General features: G+C 50.7%; 1 protein-coding gene across 2 annotated transcripts in view; it reads left to right on the top strand.

The window, feature by feature from the left end:
- LOC307222305 (uncharacterized protein) overlaps positions 1–27,147 on the top strand; it is a 144,326-nt gene that overhangs the window by 26,370 nt on the left and 90,809 nt on the right. Inside the window, exons 1-12 of one of the 2 annotated variants that reach the window (XM_079987424.1) lie at positions 12,260–12,460; positions 20,936–21,003; positions 21,137–21,305; positions 22,391–22,532; positions 22,612–22,730; positions 22,844–22,993; positions 23,406–23,548; positions 23,702–23,816; positions 23,924–24,060; positions 24,246–24,365; positions 24,497–24,611; positions 24,879–25,013. In XM_079987424.1, the coding sequence (XP_079843550.1) occupies positions 12,437–12,460; positions 20,936–21,003; positions 21,137–21,305; positions 22,391–22,532; positions 22,612–22,730; positions 22,844–22,993; positions 23,406–23,548; positions 23,702–23,816; positions 23,924–24,060; positions 24,246–24,365; positions 24,497–24,611; positions 24,879–25,013 (1,437 nt within the window). In that variant the 5' untranslated portion in view covers positions 12,260–12,436. Of the gene's footprint in view, positions 1–12,259; positions 12,461–20,935; positions 21,004–21,136; positions 21,306–22,390; positions 22,533–22,611; positions 22,731–22,843; positions 22,994–23,405; positions 23,549–23,701; positions 23,817–23,923; positions 24,061–24,245; positions 24,366–24,496; positions 24,612–24,878; positions 25,014–27,147 lie in introns of those variants that run through there. The other variant, XM_079987425.1, reaches the window with a different exon arrangement.

Raw genomic sequence — 27,147 nt, 5'->3', positions numbered from 1 at the left:
GGTATGGGAGGGGTGAAATCTCCTCAAAAACAAGGTGCCGTTTAAGGTGCGTTCAGTCACCTTCATGCGGCTACCTTGGAAGCCTGGAGAGCGAGAGGGGTCGGTGTGCAACGACCCCTCTCACTCTCCAGGCTTCAGGTTCCTTTCGACCTGCTCTTTGGGGCTGGCAGGGGAAAGCCCACCACCAGCCCCAAAGAGCAGGTCAGGGAGCAGCGGAAAGGCGCAGCGGAGAGGCTGCTGCCATAGCCTCACATCACCTCTCCAGCCGGGAGAGGGTCGCGGGGCTATGGCTTCTTCGCTCCATAGGACGCACACACATTTCCCCTTCATTTCATTTCCCAGTAAGCTTTAACCTTACTACAAGGCCACCACATATGATAAAAAGAACCTTCTCTCTCTTTACATTTCCAACACATGTTTGATTTAGATTTATACATTTTTGCAAGTTTACTTGTTGTTAGATACCAATGATATATCATTTCCATTTAATTTTCTCTTAAACCGTGTTGTTGTTTAGTTGTTTAGTCGTGTCTGACTCTTCGTGAGCCCATGAGCTAGAACACGCCAGGAACTCCTGTCTTCCACTGCCTCCCGCTGTTTGGCCAAACTCATGCTGGTAGCTTTGAGAACATTGTCCAACCATCTTGTCCTCTGTCGTCCCCTTCTCCTTGTGCCCTCCATCTTTCCCAACATCAGGGTCTTTTCCAGGGAGTCTTCTCTTCTCATGAGGTGGCCAAATTCTTGGAGCCCCAGCTTCAGGATCTGTCCTTCCAGTGAGCACTCATGGCTGATTTCCTTAAGAATGGATAGCTTTGATCTTCTTGCAGTCCATGGGATTCTCAAGAGTCTCCTCCAGCACCATAATTCAAAAGCATCAATTCTTCGGCGATCAGCCTTCTCTATGGTGCAGCTCTCACTTCCATACATCACTACTGGGAAAACCATAGCTTTAACTATACGGACCTTTGTTGGTAAGGTGATGTCTCTGCTTTTTAGGATGCCGTCTAGGTTTGTCATCGCTTTTCTCCCAAGAAGTAGGCGTCTTTTAATTTCATGACTGCTATCACCATCATAAACCATAACATGCTGTAAATTTTATATCTTTATTCCACAATCGCTCCCATGCTCCCATGCTTCCATGTCTATATTATAACCGATTATTGCCCAGTGTGAATGATGATGCACTCCTAAGGCTTTCCCCCAACATCTTTGGATGAACCCCCCCCCCCCCCCCCGATCAACCTCCCTCAGAAACAGGAGCTTTCACTTATTCATAGCAGAGAGTGCCTTCTCTGAGCCACTACTTTAAAGGGAGCCTTGTGCTCAGCTGCCTGTCCCCAAACTGCTGTGGAAATGTATTATTCAGTCACTCTGTCTCTTTGTCTGTACAGAGCACTCTTGCACAAGCTTGTTCTGAAATGTTCCTTCTCCAGACACCCTGTTTCAGCTTCCTGCAGTTGTGTTGGTAGCACTGACAAAAGGAGTCATCTTGTTTCATGCAGCCCAAACTCTGAGCAGTGAGAGGTTTCAGGCTATGCATAGGGTGCTGGTCCTTTGGAACGAAGCTCACTGTGGGCTCTTTAGGATATATGGTTTTGTTTTCTCACAGAAATACAGTCTGAGCGGAGGATGTGAATGTGGATTTCATGCTCTTTATTCAGCTCATAGTGGTGAGGAAGAATGGCATTTCCCCCAGAATGTCTGCCTTATGTACATTATTTACACAATGGGCCCCACGTGATTGGGTAATTCCAGGATTCTCCTGTAGGCCAATCAGGTTGCAGATTCCCTTCCACCTGGAGCTGGATTGGGTGGCTCCGGTGGACCAATCAGACTGCTGCCTTTTGGATCCTATTCAACTCAGTACATAACAGGATGGAAGGGCTCACAGCAGTAACATTCCAGCAGATCTTGCTTGCCCATTATAGGTTCCTAGGAGGACTCCAAAACCATGGCTTTGGGTCCAGCACAGAGCAGGAAAAGACTCTGTGTCTCTTCCCAGCTAAGACCCCCAGACTCTGGCAAAAGGCTGTTCTTCTTGTTCTTCTTTCCACCTCTAGGATGATGCAGAATTTGGCAAAGGGAGGAGATGGGCAAGGCCCACCCAGTGGTTTGTATGGCAACAGCACACCTGTTCTTTGCCAACTCCCTGTGGGTCCAAATGTGGGTGCTTGCAGGCCCAGCTATAACAATATTTTCACTAACTTTCAGACAGACAGAGGTGTGGGCTGCCTTCTTCAGAAAAGAATACATATGACAGACCCCTCTGCCCAGAGAGATGCATTGATGAAATGGGGACAATTTGATCCCCCGTACTGGCTTCCTCTGGGGGAGGGTTGGGGGCCTGGGCCCCCACAAAATTTCCCCCGTGGGTGCTCGGCCATCCCGTTGCGCATGGACACAGGATCCCAAATGTGGCTGCATCATGTAATCTACCCTGAGCTGCTGGGTGAGTAGCCACCTTATCCAGGAGATGAATACATATTAGGGTTGGCAGCCCCACCTTTCTGGAAGGGTGGTGTTATAAGAGAAGAAAAACCTGCTCCTTTCCCCCTTATGGAGTATCCAAGAGCCCATATACAGTCCTTATGTAGGTTCCCTATTGGTAGGAGAAAATAACAGAGGCCAACCAGAGAATATTGAGAAGCAAAGCAGCTAGTAAGCCTGATCTTTAATAAACTGTTGCAACAGGGTCCCCCGCTCACTCCACGCAGGGAGGGAGGAGAGGAACCCAGAACATTGGTGTGCAAGCGCTTATATGGACTTTTGAAAACAGCGTAGTGCCATGCGAGTGGCTTGCCGATCAGAAGGTCAGCTGTTCGAATCTCTGCGACGGGGTGACCTGCCGTTGCTCAGTCCCTGCTCCTGTCCACCTAGCAGTTCGAAAGCACGTCCAAGTGCAAGTAGATAAATAGGTACTGCTCTGGCGGGAAGGTAAATGGCATTTCCGTGCACTGCTCTGGTTTGTCAGAAGTGGCTTAGTTGTGCTGGCCACATGACCCGGAACCTGTACGCCAGCTCCCTCGGCCAGTAAAGCGAGATGAGCGCTGCAACCCCAGAGTCGTTCGTGACTGGACCTAACGGTCAGGGGTCCCATTGCCTTTACCCTGTAGCTCAAGACCACCCCCCAAAACATCATACATACATCACGAAAGAGGTGGTCCGCAGCAGAAATTTGAGTGTGTTGCTTCTCTCCTCTCTGCCAGGATACCTGATAATGCCTTATCTGATTGCCTTTTCTGAGTAGCCTGGCCATTCCTTTGAGATAGTAAATATTTAGTTCCTGAATCTCTTATGCATATTGATAGTGTGCTCAGCTTAACAGATACTTGCCAGACTGTATTTACAGGGAGGTGTAAGTCCCTACAGTCCAAAGACAATTGGAAAGCTTTTCCCATTTCCTTCCTCCTTGCAGAGAAATATTTGAGGTCAATTTGGGAGAGACAAAATGGCTTCAGGATTGCTCTCCTGTACTGTTTCAGACACTATACTTAACGTCCTTAGGAGGACAACCAAATTTAAGCACAAATTCGACCCACAGCTGTGAGGCATTCGCGAGTTTTTTTGCGGAGAAAGTCCTGTTGCTCCGCCGTGACCTCCCTGCCAATTTAGATACAGTGACTGAACTGGAGGCCCCTCGACTGACTTCAGGTCCAGTGTTGGACCATTTCGATCGGATACTCCCTACTGATGTGGATAGATTCCTCCAAGTTGGTAGGCCCACCACCTGTCTCCTCAATCCGTGCCCGTCTTGGCTGATTAGGGAGTGTCCAGATGTTGTGTGGACCCCCCTGGTTGAAATTATCAATTTGTCCCTTGACACGGGGACATTCCCAGGGGAACTGAAGGAAGCAGTGGTGTGTCCACTCTTAAAAAAAACTTCATTAGATCCCTTAGACCTATCCAATTACCGCCCAGTTTCAAATCTTCCATACCTGGGTAAGGTAATTGAGAGAGCGGTTGCTGAACAGCTTGGTAGGTTTCTGGAGGAAACATCGGCATTAGATCCATTTCAGTCCGGTTTCCGTCCTGGTTTTGGGACGGAGACGGCTCTGGTTGCCTTAACAGATGATCTCCGTAGACAACTGGATCGAGGCGGGTCAGGACTGCTGATCCTTTTAGATTTGTCAGCAGCCTTTGACATGGTCGATCATGATCTTCTGGACCACCGTCTCGCAGACGTGGGGATACAGGGCATAGCCCGTAACTGGTTGTGCTCTTTTATCTCTGGTCGGGGACAGAGGGTGGCACTAGGGAGGGAAATGTCGTCACGCCACTCCTTGGTGTGTGGAGTGCCGCAGGGCGCAATTCTCTCCCCGATGCTTTTTAACATCTTTATGCGCCCCCTTGCCCAGATTATCCGGAGCTTTAGGCTGGGCTGTCACCAATATGCTGATGACACTCAGCTCTATCTGCTGATGGATGGCGACACTGACTCGACCCCGAACACACTGACCAGATGCTTGGAAGCTGTGGCTGGATGGTTTCGTGGGAGCCGATTGAAACTAAATCCTTCGAAGACAGAGGTCCTATGGCTAGGTCGGGATGGCATGGGGATGAGGGACCAACTCCCTTCTCTTGCGGGGGCCCAATTAGTGCCATTGCCTTCCGTTAAGAGTTTGGGTGTAATCCTTGACGCCTCCCTTTCCATGGAGGCGCAGGTAACAGCAACAGCCAAGGCGACATTTTTCCACCTTCGCCGCATCAAGCAGTTGGTTCCTTACCTTTCCCGCCCTGACTTGGCCACAGTGATCCATGCGACGGTCATCTCCAGGCTTGACTACTGTAATTCGCTCTACGCGGGGCTGCCCTTGAAGCTGTCCCAGAAACTCCAGCGGGTGCAGAATGCTGCAGCGAGGCTCCTCACGGGGTCTCTGCCATGGGAGCATATTCACCCAGTGCTTTTCAAGCTGCACTGGCTCCCGGTGGAGTACAGGGTCAGATTTAAGGTGCTGCTTTTGACCTTTAAAGCCCTTCACGGCCTAGGACCCTCGTACCTACGGGACCGCCTCTCCTGGTATGCCCCACGGAGAGCCTCAAGGTCCATAAATAACAACCCCCTAGTGGTCCCGTGCCCTAAGGAAGTTAGATTGGCTTCGACCAGAGCCAGGGCCTTTTCAACTCTGGCTCTGGCCTGGTGGAACGCTCTGTCTCATGAGACCGGGGCCCTGCAGGATCTGATTTCTTTCCGCAGGGCCTGTAAGACAGAGTTGTTCCGCCTGGCCTTTGGCTTGGAGCCAATTTGATTCCCTCCCTCCTTCCCTCCCTCTCTTTTTTTCTTTTTCCTTCTTTTCCTTCTCCTCCTGAGATGGGCTACATTTTAATATTTTAATGTTCCATTATTTTAATGTTGTATTTTATTTTTGTTTTTAAGTTTGTAATCATTCATCTTGTTTTTATTATTGCTTGTAAGCCGCTCTGAGCCAGGCCTTGGCTGGGGAGGGCGGGGTATAAATAAATTATTATTATTATTATTATTATTATTATTATTATTATTATTCTATGATGTCACAGTAGGGGGCTTGCAGGCGCTGGGCAACCGAAGTTGGCATGAGTGTTACACAAATCTTAAAGTGCACACATAGCAGGCACGCACCCTAGAAAAAAAACAATCCTATATTCCCTGAAAAAAAAGACACTTTGAGTTCACAGAGCAATCCTGAAGCCCTCTTAATGACCCCAGATATTTACTCTGCAGTTGAAGGAAAAACCTTTCCCAATAGTTCTTTTCACTTACAAATCCTTCAAAAGCTATAAACATCTCACATAAATAGGGGTAGATCTGTGACAATGGGTTCAAGAACTGAGGTATTTACCATAATAATAATAATAATAATAATAATTTATTATTTATACCCCGCCCATCTGGCTGAGTTTCCCCAGCCACTCTGGGCGGCTCCCAATCAGTGTTAAAAACAATACAGCATTACATATTAAAAACTTCCCTGAACAGGGCTGCCTTGAGATGTCTTCTGAATGTCAGGTAATTCTTTATCTCTTTGACATCTGATGGGAGGGCGTTCCACAGGTCGGGCGCCACTACCGAGAAGGCCCTCTGCCTGGTTCCCTGTAGCCTCACTTCTCGCAATGAGGGAACCGCCAGAAGGCCCTCGGCGCTGGATCTCAGTGTCCGGGCTGAACGATGGGGGTGGAGATGCTCCTTCAGGTATACAGGACCGAGGCCGTTTAGGGCTTTAAAGGTCAGCACCAACACTTTGAATCGTGCTCGGAAACGTACTGGGAGCCAGTGCAGATCTCTCAGAACCGGTGTTATGTGGTCCCGGCGGCCACTCCCAGTCACCAGTCTAGCTGCCGCATTCTGGATTAATTGCAGTTTCCGGGTCACCTTCAAAGGTAGCCCCACGTAGAGCGCGTTGCAGTAGTCCAAGCGTGAGATAACCAGAGCATGCACCACTCTGGCGAGACAGTCCGCGGGAAGGTAGGGTCTTAGCCTGCGTACCAGATGGAGCTGGTAGACAGCTGCCCTGGACACAGATTTAACCTGCGCCTCCATGGACAGCTGTGAGTCCAAAATGACTCCCAGGCTGCGCACCTGGTCCTTCAGGGGCACAGTTACCCCATTCAGGACCAGGGAATCCTCCACACTTGCCCGCCTCCTGTCCCCCAAAAACAGTACTTCTGTCTTGTCAGGATTCAACCTCAATCTGTTAGCCGCCATCCAACCTCCAACCGCCTCCAGGCACTCACACAGGACCTTCACCGCCTTCACTGGTTCTGATTTAAAGGAGAGGTAGAGCTGGGTGTCATCTGCATACTGATGAACACCCAGTCCAAACCCCCTGATGATCTCTCCCAGCGGCTTCATATAGATGTTAAAAAGCATGGGGGAGAGGACGGAACCCTGAGGTACCCCACAAGTGAGGGCCCAAGGGTCTGAACACTCATCCCCCACCACCACTTTCTGAACACGGCCCAGGAGGAAGGAGCGGAACCACTGTATAACAGTGCCCCCAGCTCCCAGCCCCTCTAGACGGTCCAGAAGGATGTTATGGTCGATGGTGTCAAAGGCCGCTGAGAGATCCAGCAGAACTAGGAAACAGCTCTCACCTTTGTCCCTAGCCCGCCGGAGATCATCAACCAGCGCGACCAAGGCAGTTTCAGTCCCATGGTGAGGCCTGAATCCCGATTGGAAGGGATCCAAATGGTCCGTTTCCTCCAGGCGTGCTTGGAGTTGTTCAGCAACCACCCGCTCAATCACCTTGCCCAAGAATGGAAGATTTGAGACTGGGCGATAGTTGGCCAAATTGGCCGGGTCTAAAGATGTTTTTTTAAGAAGCGGTTTAATGACCGCCTCTTTCAGCGGGTCTGGGAAGGCTCCCTCACAGAGGGAAGCATTCACCACCCCGCAAAGCCCATCGCCCAGCCCTTCCCGGCTCGCTTTTATCAGCCAGGATGGGCAAGGATCAAGAAGACAGGTGGTCGGTTTCACTCGTCCAAGTAGCCTGTCCACATCCTCGGAGGTAACAGATTGGAATTGATCCCATATAACAGGACCAGACAGAACTCTAGCACTCTCCCGCCCTGGCCCTGCTCCCACTGTGGAGTCTACTTCCTTCTGAATCTGAGCGATTTTATCTGCAAAAAACTTTGCAAAAGCATTGCAGGAGATCTTGGGGTCCCTACCAGGCCCCGGTGGTACAGGTGGTTCCGATAAACTGCGAACCACCTGAAAAAGTCTCCTGCTGCTGTTTTCTGCAGATGCAATGGAGGCGGCGAAGAAGGCCCTCTTCGCCGTCGCCATTGCCACTTGGTAGGCTCGACGTTGAGCTCTAACCCGTGTCCGGTCTGATTCAGAATGAGTTTTCCGCCACCGGCGCTCTAGCCGTCTCAACGATTGTTTCATCACCCTCCGCTCCGGGGAGAACCACGGGGCTGTCCGGGCTCCATGCAATCGGAGAGGGCGCTTCGGAGCCAGACAGTCAATAGCCCTGGTTAACTCCGCATTCCAGCGTGCCACCAGGGAATCAGCTGAAAGGCCATCAACTTGGGATAAAGCATCCCCTACCACTCTCTGGAAGCCAATTGGATCCATTAAGTGGCGGGGGCGGACCATCCGAATCGGTCCCACCTCCCTGCGGAGGGGAAGGGTTGCGGAGAAGTCCAGTTGCACCAGGTAGTGATCTGACCATGGCACTTCTTTTGTTTCGCTTTTAGTTAATGTCAGATCACCAACGTCCGTAGAGGTAAACACCAAGTCTAAGGCATGTCCGTGGCTATGAGTTGGGCCAGACTTATTCAGGGACAGCCCCATGGAGGCCATGCTTTCCACGAAGTCCCGAGCTGCCCCTTGTAAGGTCGTGTCGGCATGGATGTTAAAATCCCCCAGGACAACCAAGCTAGGTGTCTCCAGGAGTATATCCGCCACGACCTGAAGCAGCTCGGGCAGGGAATCCTTGGTGCAGCGGGGAGGTCGGTACACCAGTAGGAATCCTGTACTGCCCCTATTGCCCAACTTCCAGAACATGCACTCAGAAAACTGGGTCTTCCCAATAGGACGCCTGGTGCAGACTAATGACTTCCTAAAAATCGCTGCAACCCCCCCTCCCCGCCCACATGACCTGGGTTGTTGTGCGTAAGAGAAACCTAGTGGGCAAGCAGCGGCAAGGACAGGCCCATCTGCCTCATCCAACCAGGTCTCTGTCACACATGCCAGGTCAAATCCTCCATCCACAATCAGGTCGTGGATGGCAGTGGTTTTATTCATCATTGACCTGGCATTGCACAGCAACACTTTCAGGTCATGTGGGTTTCCCTTGCTGATTACTGTATCCTTCCGGTCAGGACCAGACCTGGAGGCAGGGATAGTCCTCAAACAACGACTAAACCTGCCTCCTCGGTAATGACATGGTCTGGTCTTAGCATAACTCCTCCTCCTGCCCGTGATCACTGAGATCGGGTGCCCCAATACATCTCCCCCTGTGGAACCTGCCCCACCCAATCTATTGGCTGAGGCCCACTCCCAGGCAGCCATGACCCTCCCCCTTAAAAGGCAAAATACAAACTATATAATAATTTAACAGAATAATAATAATAATAAAACAAAACAGAACAAAACAAAACAAAACAAAGCAAAACAAGGAACAATAGTGCTGACTCAGTGCTTATCCCACCCCAAGCAAAAATAAAATAATGAAATAATATAATATTATAAACAACAACAACCACCATTTAAAGTGCTGCAAATTAAAAGTGATTAAAACATTTAAAACCATTTTGTCCATTGCTGCCGGTAGCTGCTCAGGCCTCTTATGCTGTGGCAGTGAGTGCAGGCCCCGCCCCCTAGGCCGGATGGAGTTGGCAGGAGAGGGAGCGGTCCTCCCAACACTCACGCAAGCAGCAGCAGCAGCAGCAGCAGCCGTGTCCCGGAGGCCTCTCTCAGGCCTCTTATGCTGTGGCAGTGAGTGCAGGCCCCGCCCCCTAGGCCGGATGGAGTTGGCAGGAGAGGGAGCGGTCCTCCCAACACTCACGCAAGCAGCAGCAGCAGCAGCAGCAGCAGCCGTGTCCCGGAGGCCTCTCTCAGGCCTCTTATGCTGTGGCAGTGAGTGCAGGCCCCGCCCCCTAGGCCGGATGGAGTTGGCAGGAGAGGGAGCGGTCCTCCCAACACTCACGCAAGCAGCAGCAGCAGCAGCAGTCGTGTCCCGGAGGCCTCTCTCAGGCCTCTTATGCTGTGGCAGTGAGTGCAGGCCCCGCCCCCTAGGCCGGATGGAGTTGGCAGGAGAGGGAGCGGTCCTCCCAACACTCACGCAAGCAGCAGCAGCAGCAGCAGTCGTGTCCCGGAGGCCTCTCTCAGGCCTCTTATGCTGTGGCAGTGAGTGCAGGCCCCGCCCCCTAGGCCGGATGGAGTTGGCAGGAGAGGGAGCGGTCCTCCCAACACTCACGCAAGCAGCAGCAGCAGCAGGAGCAGCAGCAGTTGTGTCCCGGAGGCCTCTCTCAGGCCTCTTATGCTGTGGCAGTGAGTGCAGGCCCCGCCCCCTAGGCCGGATGGAGTTGGCAGGAGAGGGAGCGGTCCTCCCAACACTCACGCAAGCAGCAGCAGCAGCAGGAGCAGCAGCAGTTGTGTCCCGGAGGCCTCTCTCAGGCCTCTTATGCTGTGGCAGTGAGTGCAGGCCCCGCCCCCTAGGCCGGATGGAGTTGGCAGGAGAGGGAGCGGTCCTCCCAACACTCACGCAAGCAGCAGCAGCAGCAGGAGCAGCAGCAGTTGTGTCCCGGAGGCCTCTCTCAGGCCTCTTATGCTGTGGCAGTGAGTGCAGGCCCCGCCCCCTAGGCCGGATGGAGTTGGCAGGAGAGGGAGCGGTCCTCCCAACACTCACGCAAGCAGCAGCAGCAGCAGGAGCAGCAGCAGTTGTGTCCCGGAGGCCTCTCTCAGGCCTCTTATGCTGTGGCAGTGAGTGCAGGCCCCGCCCCCTAGGCCGGATGGAGTTGGCAGGAGAGGGAGCGGTCCTCCCAACACTCACGCAAGCAGCAGCAGCAGCAGGAGCAGCAGCAGTTGTGTCCCGGAGGCCTCTCTCAGGCCTCTTATGCTGTGGCAGTGAGTGCAGGCCCCGCCCCCTAGGCCGGATGGAGTTGGCAGGAGAGGGAGCGGTCCTCCCAACACTCACGCAAGCAGCAGCAGCAGCAGGAGCAGCAGCAGTTGTGTCCCGGAGGCCTCTCTCAGGCCTCTTATGCTGTGGCAGTGAGTGCAGGCCCCGCCCCCTAGGCCGGATGGAGTTGGCAGGAGAGGGAGCGGTCCTCCCAACACTCACGCAAGCAGCAGCAGCAGCAGCAGCAGTCGTGTCCCGGAGGCCTCTCTCAGGCCTCTTATGCTGTGGCAGTGAGTGCAGGCCCCGCCCCCTAGGCCGGATGGAGTTGGCAGGAGAGGGAGCGGTCCTCCCAACACTCACGCAAGCAGCAGCAGCAGCAGCAGCAGCAGCAGCAGTCGTGTCCCGGAGGCCTCTCTCAGGCCTCTTATGCTGTGGCAGTGAGTGCAGGCCCCGCCCCCTAGGCCGGATGGAGTTGGCAGGAGAGGGAGCGGTCCTCCCTCATTTCAAGGGAAAGGCTCAGACTGGTCAGGAAAGGGCAACCAGCAAACATTGCCAGGTATCATGACAAGAGACAAGCCAGGAGACAAGACTGCCTCTTTCTGTGATGCATGTCTGATGCTTGTTGGGTGGGCAGTGGTTTTCAAGCAGGGTGCTGTGGCACCCTTTGGTGCCTTGAATGATGGTCAAGGGTGCTGGGAGCAACACTGGCCTCTGTCCCTCTTTCTCCCCCCATGCCTTCTTGCATCTCTGCCTCTGCACAGCTGTTTGTTCCAGCACCCCTGGCTACAAGCTCCCCAGGCGAAAGGTGCCTCTGGAGCTGGCAAGGGGGTACTTCCCTGTGGGGCAGCATGAGGAGGCACCTCTCTTTAGGGAAGGGGCGGCAACTGCGGCTGTCCAGAGGACTCCTAAGGAGAGGGGAGAGGAGAAGAAGGAACATTCCACAAAGGAAGGAGTCAGAAAAAGGACAAGAGGCTGCCAGCTCTGCTGGCAAGGGGTGATGTAGCTGGGCTCCTGAGCCTCATAGAAAGAATGTAGTTGGTCAAGGGAGCCGTGGACTCAAAAAGGTCAAAAACCTCTGGGGCTAAGGGAAACCCAGCCAGATTGAAGGGGGGGGTATAAAAAAAATAAATTATTATTATTATCAAGTCTTTTAAAGTTGTTACACACACTTGTCTTGGCTCCTCACCTCCATGCAACATGTAAGGTGAGAAACTCTGTCACAACAGTAAAATTAAGATCTGCCTTGCTTTGACTGGTTCCTGCCACTGCTCATTTTTCTCTGACCCATCATGGATTTAGCCCCAACCCCAAGAAACTAGTAACTGAAGGAGGTGGGTCATGGGAATTGAAGCGTACGCCTTCTGCATACAACACACCCACTGCCAAGCAGCTCCATCTCACCTGCCCCCGACCCCATACCACCCTCTCTCCTAAAATAGACCGGGGTCACTGAGTCCTTCCCAACAATAGAATTAGCCGTTCTGGAAGATTCCTAAAATGTTATTAATCCAGAGTTCAGAGTTAAGAATTCAAAGGTCCCCAAATATAAAATAAACGTTCATAAATGTACATGGCAAACACATAAGTAAGTACAGGGGAGCAATCCTGTCAGCTTCTTTAGGAGACAACAAGAGTCTGCAAAGCAGGATACAAATAATAGAAAAAGTATTAAACTGTACATTTCAAAGAATATATATAGCGTTGCATGGCATTAACATTGTTCTAACCACTAGGCCACACGGCCTCTCCTAGAGCCTTGGCACTGAGGCCGGGAATTCCATCTTCTCAACTGCCGTTGCCTAGCAACGGAGCTTGTGACCGTTTGAGGTTCCTCAGCATCTCGAGGTTGGAGGAGGTGGCCAGTAGTGACCTTCTTTCCGTCACTACAGGAGAGGATGGCGTCCCGAAGACTCCTGGAGGTAAGTGTAGGTTGCCATGGCCAGGGGACTAAACACTGGAACCTACCTGTATGAACTTTATTATGGTCACAGACCAGGATAAAAAAAAAAGAAAGAGCATATAAATAAAGTAGCAGTTAGAATTATTATTTTTTAAACCGATAATTGTTAGAGCAAATGAGGACAAAGAAACAGGCATAGGATAAAACATCTGAATAAAATACAAGATTAAACACGGATAAAGGATGGATAAAAACTGATAATTAAAACAGATAAGAACTAAAAAACAAAGACACGCAGTTAAAACAACTGTAAGAGCCTGAGAGTAGAAGCCTCTGAAATAGAGGACCCTCACAACATTAGAAACTGCTGCGCAAATATGGTTAAAACAGACAATTGAAACAATGTACAACAATAAATTGAGAAATAATTTGTTGTAGTAAAGGGGCTCCGGCCACTCGCCCCTCCCTCACCTGCCCTTACCCTCCAGCTGGGTCAGGTTTCTGGAACGGAGGCCAGCAGCCATTTGCTTTTTGACAAAACAAAACGCAACAGAAATGGCAATGCTGCCACCACTCCGTCTCAGGGCACCAGGAGGCACAGTCCAAGGGAGAAGACTATGCTCCTTTGTTACCGGTTGCCCCACTCTGCAAGCTGCTTCCGCAAACTTGCAGGCAGAAATTCATCAGGTATAGCGTAACCAAGTACTGTATTTTTCGCTCTATAGGAAGCACTTTTCCCCCTCCAAAAATGAAGGGGAAATGTGTGTGCGTCCTATGGAGCGAACGTAGGCTCCTTGGCTTCGCGGCGGCGTGCCTGACCTGGAAGCCGGAGGCTCCAGCTTTGCTAAAGGGGCGCTGCGCCTTCTCCCTCTCTGCGCAGCGCTTCTCCTGTGAAGATGGCATTAGGGGGAGAAGAAAAAAGAAAAGGAAAAAAAGAAAGAAAGGAGGGTGGAGGGAGGGGAGATGGATGGGGGTGGGGTCGGGTAGCGGTGTTTCTATTATGCTTAATGTATGTAGTTTGGTGTCAGCGTGCTTGTGTTGTTCACTTGTGTTCCTTTGGTGGTGAGAGAGGTTGGGGTTGGCCTAGGATGTGATTGTTTGCTTGTGATTGGCTGTGGTGATCTTTGTTTTCGTGTGTGGGTGAGGTGGGTGGGTGTTTTGGATCAAGTTAGCCATATTGATTTGTATGCTGTTGGTGGATTATTGTCATTGTCCTGTTGGGCTGTGTATGTGATAAAGGGGAGCCATACCAGGGTGAAGGTGTCTTCTTCTGTTTGTCCCCGTGTCAGTTTCAGTTTGTTAGTTAATTTTTCTAGTAGGGCTGTTTCCCATACTATTTGGTACCATTGGTCCATGCTTACTCCTGACAGGTCTCTCCAGTGTCTGGTTATGGTGTTTCTGGCTGCTGAAAGTAGGTGGGTTATGAGTTCTTTGTGGTGTAAATGGGCATTGCTGTCTTGGAAGATGTTTAGTAGGGCCAATTCTGCGGTGAAGTCTAATACTTGCTTTGTTATTTTACATATTTCTTGTATGGCTGTTGTCCAGAATAGTTGGATTTTGGGACACTCCCACCACGTGAAGGTATGTGCCTGTGGAGGTGCACCCTCTCCAGCATTTAGGCGAGGTTCCTGGGTGTATTAGCGCTAGTTTCCTTGGTGTTAGGTACCACCTGTAGGTGAGTTTCAGTGTGAGTTCTTTTCTTTTCGTTGATATGGATTTAAAGGGGGGTTTAGACCACATTCTGGTCCATTGAGTGGGGTTAATCTCATAGCCTATGTCATTCTCCCATTGTTTTTTGATTGCGTCTAGGGGATTTGCGGGATTTTGGAGTAGTATTTTGTATATTGCGGATACCGTCCCTTTACCATTTCCCTTTGTTGTTAGGAGGAGGTTTTCAAAGGTTGTCAGGGGCCTAGTTGCTGCTGATTTTACTGTTGGGTTGTTTAAGAGGGCATGTAGTTGGTGTTGTGTTAACCAGGGCATTTGGGTGTCTTCTAGTTTGTCTTGTATTTCTTGTGTTGACAAGGGTTTGTTATTTTTATAAAAGTCTATTAGGCGATATAAGCCTTTGGTTCGCCAGGCTTTTATCTGGAGGTTTTGTGCTGCATGGTGGAATAATGGGTGGTACGCCAGGGAGATTAGTGGGGATGGGGTTGGGGATAGTTTGCCTATTTGTGTTTTCCATGCTTTGAGCATGGTCTGTGTGTACCTGTTAAGTGTTGTGGGAATTTTCTTTAGTTTGTTTGGGAGGAGTGGGTATGTTGTGGTGCAGGTATTTTCAATTGTGTCCCTCTCTAGGTGTACCCATTGTTTTGTCTCATCTTCTAGTATGTATGGGATTGTATGACGTATTTGGTTGGCAATATAATATGCTTCTATGTTGGGGATTCCCCATCCTCCTTCTCAGGTGGGGAGGTGCAGGTATTTGGGGCTTATTCTTGGTTTTTTATGTGAGAAGATGAAAGAGTGTAGTTTTCTCTGCCAACTGCGGAGTTGGGTTGAGGGGATCCAGATTGGGAGGGTTTGGAATAGGTAGGTTAGTTTTGGGAGTGTGATCATTTTGATCATGGCTATTTTGTCTGAGAGAGTGAAATTCGTGTTATTCCATCTCTTTAGGTCTTTGTTAATTTGTCGCCACAGGGGCTTGTAGTTGTGGAGGTACAATTTGTTGAGGTTTCTGGTTATTTGTACCCCTAGGTATCTGAACTTGGTGTGGCAGAGTTTTATTTTGGTGACCTTCGTGAGCTCTTTTTGGGTGTGAGGAGGGGTGTTGAAGCACATAGCTTCTGACTTTGTAAAATTTACCTGTAGGCCCGACACCATTGCAAATTTGTTGAGTTCTCTGATTAGGGAGGTTGCTGTGCTTATGGGGTCTGGTGTTGTCACCATTAGGTCATCTGCAAAGAGCCCTAATTTATAGGTTCTGCCTTTTATTTCCACTCCCTTGATGTCTGTGGCTGCTCGGATGCGGATTGCTAAGGGTTCCAGAGCCAGGATAAATAAGAAGGGAGACAGTGGGCATCCTTGTTTCGTGCCTCTTTGGATAGCTATAGTATTAGAATCCATATTGTTAATTCTGCATTTTGCTGAGGCTTGGGAGTATATTTGTTTGAGGATTTGTAGGAAGTTGGGGCCAAATTTCATGTTAGTTAGTACTGCTAATATGTATTTCCACTCTAAGCAATCAAAGGCTTTGAGGATGTCTAAGGACATAATTGTCAATGGGAGTTTCGTTGCCTTGCTGTGTTCGATCAGGTTCAGTAGTTTCCTGATGGGGTCTGTTATATTGCGGCCAGGGACAAAGCCAGTCTGGTCTGGGGCTATTAACTTGTGTAGGAAGATTTTTAGGCGGTTGGCCAAGATTGATGTGAATATCTTGTAGTCTTGGTTTATTAATGAGATTGGGCGGTATGATTCTACTCTGAGGCTGTCTTTTAGTGGTTTTGGGATGGAGACTATTTTGGAGTGGGTCCAGGTTTTGGGGATGGGGCCCCCTTTTATGATGTCGTTGAATAGGCGGGTCATGTAGGGCATCAAGGGTTCTTTGAATTTCCTATAGAATTCTGCTGTGAAGCCGTCTGGGCCTGGGGCTTTGTGTGGTTTCAGGTTTTTGAGGACCACATCTATTTCCTCTGGGGTGATAGAGCTGTCCATGAATTCCTGTTCCTCATAAGTTAGGGTAGGCATGGTCAGTCCTGCTAGAAATGTTCTGATTTCCTTCTCTGGTGGGTTATGGGAGGTGTATAGGTTGGAGTAGAATTCTGCAAATTCTGAGGTTATTTCTTCAGGGGAGAATGTTATGTTGCCGTCTTTTTTGGTGATGCAGTGTATTCTTGTTTTGAGTGCTTTTTTCCTACATCTATTTGCTAGTAATCTGGAGTTTTTCCCTCCATATTCATAGAAACGTTGTTTAGAATATAGAATGCTGATCATTGTTTTGTTAATTTCTAGGGAGTCTAGTTCTCTCCTTTTTTGTTCTATAAGTTTGAGGAGTTTTTTAGATCCTGTTTGTTTGTAGAGTGTTGAGAGGGCTGTGATGTCTTGTTCTATTTTGCTAATTTTTGAGGAGGTTTGTTTTTTAAGGAATGTTTTCTCTTTTATGCAAGCTCCTCTGGTGACCGCTTTCATTGTGTCCCATAGGAGGGGGGTTGTTATATTGTCTACATCGTTTTCCTTGAAGTAGTTTTGGAGGGTTTTTGTGAGACTCTCTCTAATTTGTTTGTTTGTAGTTAGGGTGGGACTGAAGGACCATGATGGGGTGGTTTGTGTTCCTTCTCCTATTTTAACAATGACTTCTACTGGGGCGTGATCTGTGATTTTAATGTTACCGGTGTTTGTTGATTCCACTGAGGGGATCAGACCCTGTGTGAGTAGAATGCTGTCCAGTCTGGACACTGTATCATGACGTCCCGATTGGAATGTATGGCTGATGTCTCCCGGGTTTTGCTCACCCCAAATGTCGTAGAGACCCCTGTTTTTTAGCATTTTTAGTAACTTGTAAGAGTTCTTAGTTGTTGGGGGTTTCCTTCGGAGGAAGGTTGCCCATGGGGTTGTAGGGTGGATATCTTTCAGGGATATACCTTTCATATTTAGATTGAGGTCCCCTCCTAGGATTGCTTCCCCTTCAGAGAAGGAGAGGAATTTGTTTAGTGTCTTCTGGAAGAATTCTAATTGTTTTGCGTTTGGGGCATATATGGAGCCAATTGTCAGTTTGATTTTACCATCTAGTGTCCCTTTAGCGAAAATGAATCTGCCTTTTTTGTCCCTGAGGACTGTTGTGGCAGTGAAGTTCAGGTCTCTACTGAGTATTATGGCTACACCGCGAGCTTTCCCTGAGCCTCGTGCAACCCACTGCTGACTGAAGCGGGGGTCGCTCAGGAGTTTGCTGCCTTTGGGTGGGTTGTGTATTTCTTGTAGGAAGGTGATGTGTGGTTTCATGGTGTTTATGTATGAGGTGATGCGTTTTCTTTTGATGGGGTTTCCCAGCCCCCTCACGTTTAATGTAATTGCTTTTAGGTTAGCCATCTTGCTTATCTATTATGTGGGGCGATTCCCTGCCAACCCGTTCGGGTTGCCTTGTGTCTCTCTCTTCGTGTTGTTTAAAGAACCAGTGGGGTTGCGCTGACCTAGGGTGTGGTGGGTGGGGGGCTAATGGGATTAGAGTAAGATTTGGGTTAAAGAGTAGGGGGTAAGTTGTAGAGAGTTTCCTATATGTAGTCATATAGGTGTTTGTTTGGGGTATTTTGGGCCATCTGGCATTTAGCCGGTTGGTCCTAGGTCTCAGCTGGTATGGAAGGCCGTGTTCAAGGACAGGCCGTCCCCCCTGTTGTTTGCGAGAGGGGGAGATCAGTGAGACAGTGTGAAGTGACTTTGTAACATCGCTGTCAAGTATAAGGTTCATGAGCAATGTTGCCAATGTTATGAGCAACATTGTTGGTGTGTTGGGGTATGGGTGTGGGTGCTGGTACGCTCTGGTGCCACCATAGTGCTGGTTGGGTATCAGATTTTTGCCTGATTGTGGGTTGTGTTATTGAGGTTGGAGGAGTTGTTTTTCCTTAGTATGGAGTATGGGAATGTTGAAGGTGTGGGTGGTGGGGAATGTGGTTGAGGTCGTCTGGGCTGGTGTTGGGGATTTCTGTGGGGGTGTGGGGCTGGGGGGATGTTGATGGTGTTAACTAAATCTATGTTTGGGGGGGGGGAGAGGGGGAACGGGGGGGGGGAATCACCAGTCCTTCAGTTTGTGGTTTTTTCCTGGTTGCTTCATTCAGCTGCGGTTGTTGTTGTTGTAGGGTTGTCCATCTGCGATGAATTGGTTTGGTTAATCTTGGTCTGGTTTCTTGTGTCGTATGGCCGGCGGGGTGGTTCTGAGCATGATGCTTGTCTGTATTGGTTTGCGTTGTTGTGCCGCTTCTGTTGTTTCCTTTTCTTCTTCTGTACCGTCGTCCAGTTGTTTGCTGTTGTTTCCTCGTGGTTGGGGCTGTCACTTGGTGGGTTTGTCGGTTGCCATTCCGGTGGGGGGTCGAGTTCAAGGTTCTTTAGTAGTTGCAGGGCCTCAGGTATGTTGGTAACCATGTGTCGTGTTGTATTGGTTGTTACAATGAGACACAAGGGGAAGCCCCATCCCGCTGCCCTGAAGAGGCTTGGCGCGGTTATCCCAGAAGCAGGACAGCCGCACGGTATCCCAGAAGCCAGATCCCTCTTGCTGTTCTGGCTTCTGGGGTTCAGAATAATTTTTTCTTGTTTTCCGCCTCCCAAAACTAGGTGCGCCCTATGGTCCGGTGTGCCCTATGGTGCGAAAAATACGGTAGTCAGGCGTTGGACTTAGATTTCCCCTCAGATTGGCACATAAGATTTATTTAAATTTATTTAAAAAAAACACAAAGTTAACAAGCTTAAAAAGCAGGCACATCTTTTGTATCTTGCAGGCAGATAAAATACAGTGTTTAGTATAGCTAACTAAGATACTCACTTCTAAGAACAAAGACAGTGATAGGATAGTTTCAAAGTCCTTCAGTAGATCCGCATTACAAAGTCAGCAGGAATCTCCATTACAAGGAGACACGAGACGGCTGCCAGCAAAGGTGGTACGCTAACAGCCGGGCGAATTGCAGGTTGCAGAGCGCTCTTTCTCAGCCATTCTTAGGATCTTTATTCCCAGGTAATTAAAAGTCTGATAACAACACTAGGTGGGTGTGAATAGCTGGAGCCCCAGGTGTCAAGCCCCCAAATCAAACTAGAGAACTTCCTTCCTAAGATAACAATTTACACATTTGGAGACTGTCGGTCTGCAGGGTTAAAGCAACAGACCTCTTTCCCATAACTCTTGTGGCTTTTTGATTACCCACAATACTCTGCTCCTTTCTTGACCAAAGTTTGAAATCCTTAACTTCACTACAAATGTACAACAATAAACTATCCCAGGGAGTTGACTCAGAGTCAGGGCTTTTCATGCCGTACTATTTTGAGTTGGGCGATGGTCTGCGCCTACAGATCTGTACACAGAATCTGGCGACCATCCAGGTCATCTTCTGCTCTTTGCCTAACAGCAAAAGGTCAAATTTTTGCTTTTGCGGGAGGTCGGCGAACCTCACCAGTAGGGGATCCATGATCTTACTACGTGCCTCTTCATAAAAGGGACATCTAAAGAACAAGTGTTCTGGGCTTCCTATCTCTCCCAATGGACAGGTGCAAAGTCTCTGAGCATACGGGACCCTTCTAAAGGCTCCATCCAGGACCGGAGAGGGAAGAGCCGCGCTTCTGGCGAGTGTAAAGGCCCTTCTTGCATCCCTAGAAAGAAGAAAGAAGAGATATGCTGCCGGTGCGGCTATATCTCTCTCGATTTCTCCAATTCTATAGTCGGGGCACCTTGCACAGTCCTGCTGTCTCTCGGTCTCTAATATTCTTTGCCTGACCGTAGCATTAGCCTGGCCCAAGCCCAGACTTAGAACGCTTGAGGGGCAAAACCCAGTTTCCGGAGGGTGTTCAGGACTGCAGTCTGCCAGCCCGACTGGAATTGGTCACAGAGGATCAAAGGGGCTATCCCTCGGGAGAGCAGATTGAATGTCAGCCATTTGTAGATTGATGTTAGGCAGATGCTAGCCTCCACTCTCATCACCCCCGTTTCCAATCTAATCCATGCATTTGAGACAAAATCTGGGGACTTGGAGGAGAGCTCTAAGAAGAGGGAATCAAACTGATTCTAAGCCAAAGGTCAGGTGGAACAACTCTGTCTTTTTGGCCCTGCGGAAAGAAATCAGATCCTGCAGGGCCTTGGTCTCATGAGACAGAGTGTTCCACCAGGCCGGAGCCAGTGTTGAGAAGGCCCTGGCTCTGGTTGGGGCTAATATAACTTCCTTATGGCCCGGGACCTCTAGGGTGTTGCTATATATGGACCTTAAGGTCCTCTGTGGGGCATACCAGAAGAGGCGGTCCCGTAGGTACGAGGGTCCTAGGCTGTGAAGGGCTTTAAAGGTCAAAACCAGCGCCTTAAATCTGACCCTGTACTCCACCGGGAGCCAGTGCAGCTGGAAAAGCACTGGGTGAATATGCTCCCATGGCAGAGACCCCGTGAGGAGCCTCGCTGCACCCGCTGGAGTTTCTGGGACAGCTTCAAGGGCAGCCCCACGTAGAGCGAATTACAGTAGTCAAGCCTGGAGGTGACCATCGCATGGATCACTGTGGCCAGGTTGGGGCGGGAAAGGTAAGGGACCAACTGCTTGATGAGGCAAAGGTGGAAAAATATCGCCTTGGCTGTTGTAACCTGCGCCTCCATGGAAAGGGAGGTGTCAAGGATTACACCCAGACTCTTAACCGAAGGCTTAAATGAATAGAAGGATGAATAAGGTCTCTAAGGAAATGGAGGCCAGAGATTTTCAGTTTGTTTCCCAACCTACCTCGTCTGTGTTTTCCTGATCAATACAAAAACATGAATGGGTCTGATCCATTCTTCACATTCTGACGTTCCTGTTTCTCTTTTCTCTTTTCTCATGGACAGGGAATTGATTTTGATGAAGATCAAATATCGGAAATCAGCCTGGAAGATGGGGAGGATCTTCCTCCAAGGTAATCCTGTGCTAATCCCCTCCCCCATAATCAATTGCTTTTAAAAAAGAACCCGGTGGTGGTGCTTGGGGTCTTTGAAGGATGGGAGGCAATAAACCCTTTTGACAAAAGTGCTACTCCTCTCTCCCCTCAGCATCCCAACCACAGCTTCTCCGGATGCGGCTGATCTTCCTCCTGAAAGCATCAGCAAGGACCGGCTGAAGAACAGATTTACGGATGTCGTCGCAACCATGAAGAATGGGAAGATTCGAAGGAAGGCGCTCCAAGATCTTTCCGCCCTCCTGAAGAAGATCCAGGAATATGTGAGTTGCGTGGCGAGTTCCCACCTCCCCCACGGAAATAAAGACACAGGACACCAGTATTTTAGGTTAATGGGCAAAATTAGGCCACAACTTTATTGATTACAGGAACTGAGCGGTAATGGCTTAGGCATTGGTCCTATCGACTAACCGGCTTCAGCCTGACTGCTAGAAGACCGGCAAGGGTTAACCACCAGTAGGGGGAGTCCTGCTGATGTACATCAACTAGGAGCTCCCCCAGGGTCACCCCTCGAGGGCGTGTCTTCGGCCCTCACCTCCATAGGCTTCGGACAGGGCAACGCCCCCCGGAATCCTTTACCGGACTACCCTTCAATTTGGGGGAAGGCGCTTCCTTCCCCCCTTTCATCTGCATATCAATACCCTTACCAATGCCTAACCGCCAATGCCAAGGGAGTTGTGATGGTTTGCTATGAGGTAGGCAAAAAACCAAATGGCTGGTGCCAATTTGCCAAGCGGGAAAAATTCCTACCAGGCCCCTTGACGGCGACCAACCGAAGTCCATAGCAATGTCAAAGAGCCAAACCTAAAGGGTGGGAAAACCGGAGCTGCTGGGGCGCTGGGAGAAAAAGGGAAATCCTAAGGCGCGCCGGCCCTAAATAGTGCAGACCATGCCTCCCGGGCCAGGCGATTGGCTGGCAAGGGAGGTGACGCGCCCGAGGATTCCCTGCTCTTGCGGGGGCTGCAAGCCAGCCCCCGAGTACGTAGGGGGAGGGCATGAAGCCCACAACCCCACCTCCTCTCCAGCTCAGAAGTGGCTTTACTGAAGGGAAGCATTGCAACCATGCAGGGCTGTCAAGGCCTTCAGGCTGCCGCTTCTAGGTGCCCAAGGGACCATCAGGCATCCCAGCACATACTCAATTTGGAGAACAGAGCTGGGCCATAGTGAGTAAAACGGCTGAGAAAAGAAGAAAAAAGCAAACATTAGGAAAAGAGGGGTGGGAAGTCAAAAAGAAATGGATTTTTTTCTGTAGAGGATGCTAAATGTTTTGGAATGTTTGGAAGATTTAATAAAAATGTTATAGGAAAAATGGTGATGGGTTGCTTCTCTTCTCTGGGTTTCTTCTCAGCCATCGGTAGCGGTTCCTGCACCCTCCTTTGGCCAACTGGTGGCGATTTCCTGCCTTTGTGCATTGGATCCGGACCCGGAGAGCAGGCAGCGGGCAGCAGAGGCTCTCTGCCATCTTCTGCCCATCCTGCGGCACAACGAAGGTAAGTCTAGAAGAATGTATCCCAGGATGTGGTGGAGGTTGAGCAAGACCCAAACTAACCCTTTGGCTTTCCTTTGCAGAGACCCTGGCACAAATGTCATGGAACCAAATACTTATCACCAGAGCTGAGAAGGTCCTCAGATCCACCGGAGGACCGGTTCCTGAATTGTTCGTGAATAATTGTTACTCTCTTGCCAGGGTAAGTCGCTGTCTCTCAAGCCACGTGTTCTTGGTTCCGCAGAGGCAGCACCTGGGCTTTCTGCTCCCCAGCCCTGCCCTGTGGGCATCTCTGACCTTCCTCTCTTGCTTCAGGTCTTTGGCGCTTTTCTCCCCGCGGAGCAGCTCTTGGAGGCCATGTGCTTCCTGGCCAGAGACCTGGTTGTCGAGAGCAGCTTCAACCCACTGGATATCTCCCACTTACTGCAAGAATTCATCAAGCAGTTTGGCGGCACAAAAGTGGAGGTAAGGCATCTGCAAAGGTAGGAGAGAAGAAGATTCTCTGCTTTGGTGTAGGGGAGGCAACCTCATGCCATTGGGTGGCCAGGACACATGTTAGTTGAGAGGGCCTGGCAATGTCAGGACAAGAACCGCAGCCAAGGGTCCTGAGAAACATGGATTCAGGGATGGGGAATCCTCCTCCTTCTGGGAGTAGACTGGCAAGCTTCTTCTCTTGGCCCACAATGGATAGGAGAACCGGTGCCCTGGAGCTGCCTGGGTCCAATACTCCCAAGGACCTTGAGTGGTACCTTGGAATGAAGATGGCTGTGGTGGCACAGGTCAAGGGTCCCTCTTTCAATGAGGGATGGAGGGATCCGCCTGCAGACAGCCCCGCTTCCTTGTACTCCCCAAGCAACCCTCTCCTTTTCTCTGACAGGTGAAGGTGCTGCTGAAGGCCTTCTATAAGATCAGCCAGGGGCCTACAGTGCAAGGCAGAAGCATGGCCGTCTTCGCTTTGTCCATCTTGTCGCACCACCACCTGGCGACAGTGGTTGAATATCTCCTCCAGTTTCCTTTCGGGTATGGAGCCCTCCAGGTTCTACTGGGCTAAGGGGGAGGTTGGCAAGCTGTAGGGCTTGCTCAGAAAGCCCTTGCTGCCATTTCCTCTCTCTGGAGCATGGCAGCAAGCAGAGGACTTGAAGCTGACCATTGCTCTTGTTTTTGCATTCACAGAGACTGCGAGAGAGTGTGGAAGGAGGTGTTAGCATCGGCCGACCCAGAACAACTGATCCATCTTACGGCCAAGCAGCTTTACGAAAGCCCCTTGGCGGAATCTGCCACCGAAGTGGTAAGGACCACCTGCTTTCTGGCTTCCTTCTTCCTAGGGTAATATCTAGGGATTCCTGTATTCTGCAGGAAAGCAGATAAAGTGACTTGCACCCCTCTCTCTTCTAGCAACATCTCACCAGCCTGTTGCACGCCATCCTCAGGATGGAGGACTACAAGGCAGCTGTGCGCCAGAACTTCCCACAGCTGCTCATCGCTCTCCTGGGGATGGTTATGAACTTCCATTACGACCAGGAATTCCTTGGGTGAGTAGTGTGTTGCAAAGGGACCAATGGAGTCCTTTCCCCTTCAGCCTCGGGGGGTTTCCTGTCCAGCTTGGTTTTGCAAGACAGGCTCTCCTTCAGGCGGCTGCTAGGGAAGAGGGATGGGGAAGGAATTTGAGTGTGTGGCAATGACCATCCTGGTAAAACTGGCCTTGCTTTTGTTGCAGAGGGGCTAAGGAAGTTCTGCACCTCCTTCTTGGCACCACTGGAGAGCAAGTGGAGGCGGCCATCGTTGACCAACTTTTCTGCCGGGAGACTTTCAGCCAGGGGTTGTCTGCCATGGTGAGGTAAGAGGAAGAACGCGGTGACCTTCCCCAGTGGTCTGGCAAATGGAGCTGAAGGCACGGGATCGGACTGTGCCCGTTTGCTTCCTGCGGTGTCTTTGCCTTCCTTACCAAGATCTGCTTCTCCATTTCAGAGCTGTCGGAAAGCGACGCTGGTGGATCCCTCCCATGGTGGAAAGCATCATCGCTGCTCTCAAGGACCAGGAGTTTGCCGGAATGCCACAAGTCGCGGCAGCTATCTACATCGAGGTGAGGGGGACTGACGCGGGAGGAAATGGGTGCAGCAAGGAGGCCCTGGCTTGGTTTCTGCCAAGTGTTGGGCTGCTTTGAGCCTACGGACTGTTGCCTGTTTTAGTGCTCCTCAGAGTAGACCCATTGGATTTGATGTACATGACAAACTTTGGTGCATTCACTTCAGTGGGTTTGCTCTGTGCAGAATTGCAAATGGTGGGTAAAAGGAGAACCTGCCTCAGTCTCTCATCACTGAAGTGTTTCTTTCTCTTTGGGCCTCTTTAGCTGCTCAGCTGCCGTCTGGAGGTCTATCCCTGTGAAGATACACTGGAGCAGCTCCTCAACTGGCTGGAACACGACCACCTGCAAGTCCGGAAGCTCAGCGTCAGAGGGATATCCCTGCTTCTGGACTCTGACATGGCAAGTGATGCTCAGAGGGAGGGAGGGAGGGAGGGAGGGAGGGAGGGGGGTATAGATCTCGATTCTAATCATGGTCCAGCACTCTTTTGCTGGCACAATACTGAAGGGCCTGTGCTAAAAGGCGTGAGGCCTTTCAGACCTTTGAAAAGATTCTCTCTTTTGTGTAGGACCCTTCGCTTCTGCGGCTGTTGCTGCTGGATTCCCTCCCTTCTGCGGAAGCCGATGTCCTCCCAGAGTTGATAGAGCTAGTAGACCAAGCCTACCATTCCAGGGAGCTGGGAGAGGAAGACCTGAAGATGCTGGCAGCAACCTACTGCGGTCTGGCTGCCCATGTGAGTGTTAGGGAAAACATGACATCACACCCGGTGGAGGAGGAATGCTTTGGAAGAGGAAGGGTGGGGTTTAGACTGGCATGCAGCGGAGATGTTCTGGCTTCAGGATGGTCTTCCTCTGGAGCACCTTCTCTTGGAAGCCTGCCTGGAAAACGCAGGGGGAGAGCCACCCCTGCCCCCAGTCTCCCCCAGGAGGAGGATAGGGGGCTGAGCAGCCTCAAAACACCCCAGTGGGCAGGAGAAAGGAAGGTGATCTGCTGAGAAACACAACCTCTGATATTTTCTGCCTACAGGAGGAAGCCTCCGTCCGGGCATCAGCCATCGAACATCTGGGGCTGCTTCGGGGCTGGGTGAGAGACCAAAGGCTTCCCATAACAACAACAGAAGAGGAAGCCATTCACGAACTGGTTGTGGTCCTCATTCACCTCGAAGACGAGGACGTGGTGGCCAAGGTGAGGGCCAAAGAGGTGGTCTTACACAGTAGGAGGGAGGGATTGTTCTCAGGAGCTTACGAGACTATGTACCGCAATTTGTAACCCTCTTCTCTTCTTGTGTTGCAGGCCGCAAGGAGGGCTCTTTCCCATCTAGCCCCACAAGTGAAGTGGTGGGCTCGTTCCAACAAATTTAGCCTCCACTTTGCTCTCCACCAGGCTGCCAAGCATCTGGTAAGGTCCCTCTGCTTTGTTGGCAGCTTTGCCCAGGCATGTCTCTGGGAGTGCAAGGCTCTTCTGCCGCGCTCTCAAGCTTCTCTGATGCCACTTCTCCTTTGTCGTCTTTGCCCACAGAGCAAGACCTTCAGCAAGGACATCCTTCGGAGTGCTGCCTTGACATGTACGAAGCCGTCCGCCAACAGGCTGCCATCAGTCTCCAGGGTGGCAGCTCTGCTTCTGGGTAAGTCAAGCAATGTTCTTCCCTGGTAGGGATGGACAGAAACGTCTTGGTAATGACGGCAGGGAGGATGGACATGTACCCAGGCCACCTGCTAGGTAGGCCTCCATCTGTGCCCAGATCTTGCTCTGAGTGAGGGTGGAGACCTCTAGAGCATACCTGCCCTCCTGCCGAGCTGCCTCTGTCTCCACTTGCTTTGCATCGAGATGACGTCCCTTTTCTTGCCTCTTTCTCTCTCTAGGTCATCTGGTTTTCCGGGATGCCAGTTTCATCCACCATCAAGACATGGCATCCTATGGAACATGTGAGTGAGACGTACGGAGGGCAGGGAGGGAAGCTTCTGCTGAGAAAGGTCTTCAGGGGAAGGCAAATTCTCAGATGTATGTTCAGACAGAGGTGCCACATGCAAAGAGAATTGGCATGTGACTTCACTGCTCTCTCTCACACACAAACACACCTGACGGCTGTTTTCATATTGTTGATGCATGGCTCTTTTCCTGTGTATCTCCGCCTTGCTCAACCTTTCTCCCTTGCCACTCAGGGCTGGAAGAGATGCAGCAGCACGAGGAAGAAGGGCTCAGGCAGACAGGGAGGAGCTGCCTGAACATCATGCAGCGGGCCTATAAACATCGGAAGAAAGGCAGGGTCCAGCGCTTTTTGAGGAGGCTGCTCCACTGCGTTCACAGGGAACCTTACCCGCAGGACTTCCTGAGCTGCATGCCAGGTGAGTGAGGCATCTGGTGGGCTATTGGGACACCTGGTGGAATGTCTGGATGGGACGTTTCTCAAGGAGCCTCTTTCTCCTCCTGACAGAACATCCGGAGTTGCGCCAGGCCAAGACAACGTAACATCAGAGTTGTGCCGCAGAGATACCATCTTCTGCTCTCCGCGGGATCCAGTCTGGACCAGCGCCA

This window comes from Podarcis cretensis, assembly GCF_951804945.1.
Source record: "Podarcis cretensis genome assembly, chromosome: 8".
Classification (NCBI taxonomy): domain Eukaryota; kingdom Metazoa; phylum Chordata; class Lepidosauria; order Squamata; family Lacertidae; genus Podarcis; species Podarcis cretensis.
Note: the sequence above shows the minus strand (reverse complement) of the source record. Positions and strands in the feature narration are given on the sequence as shown.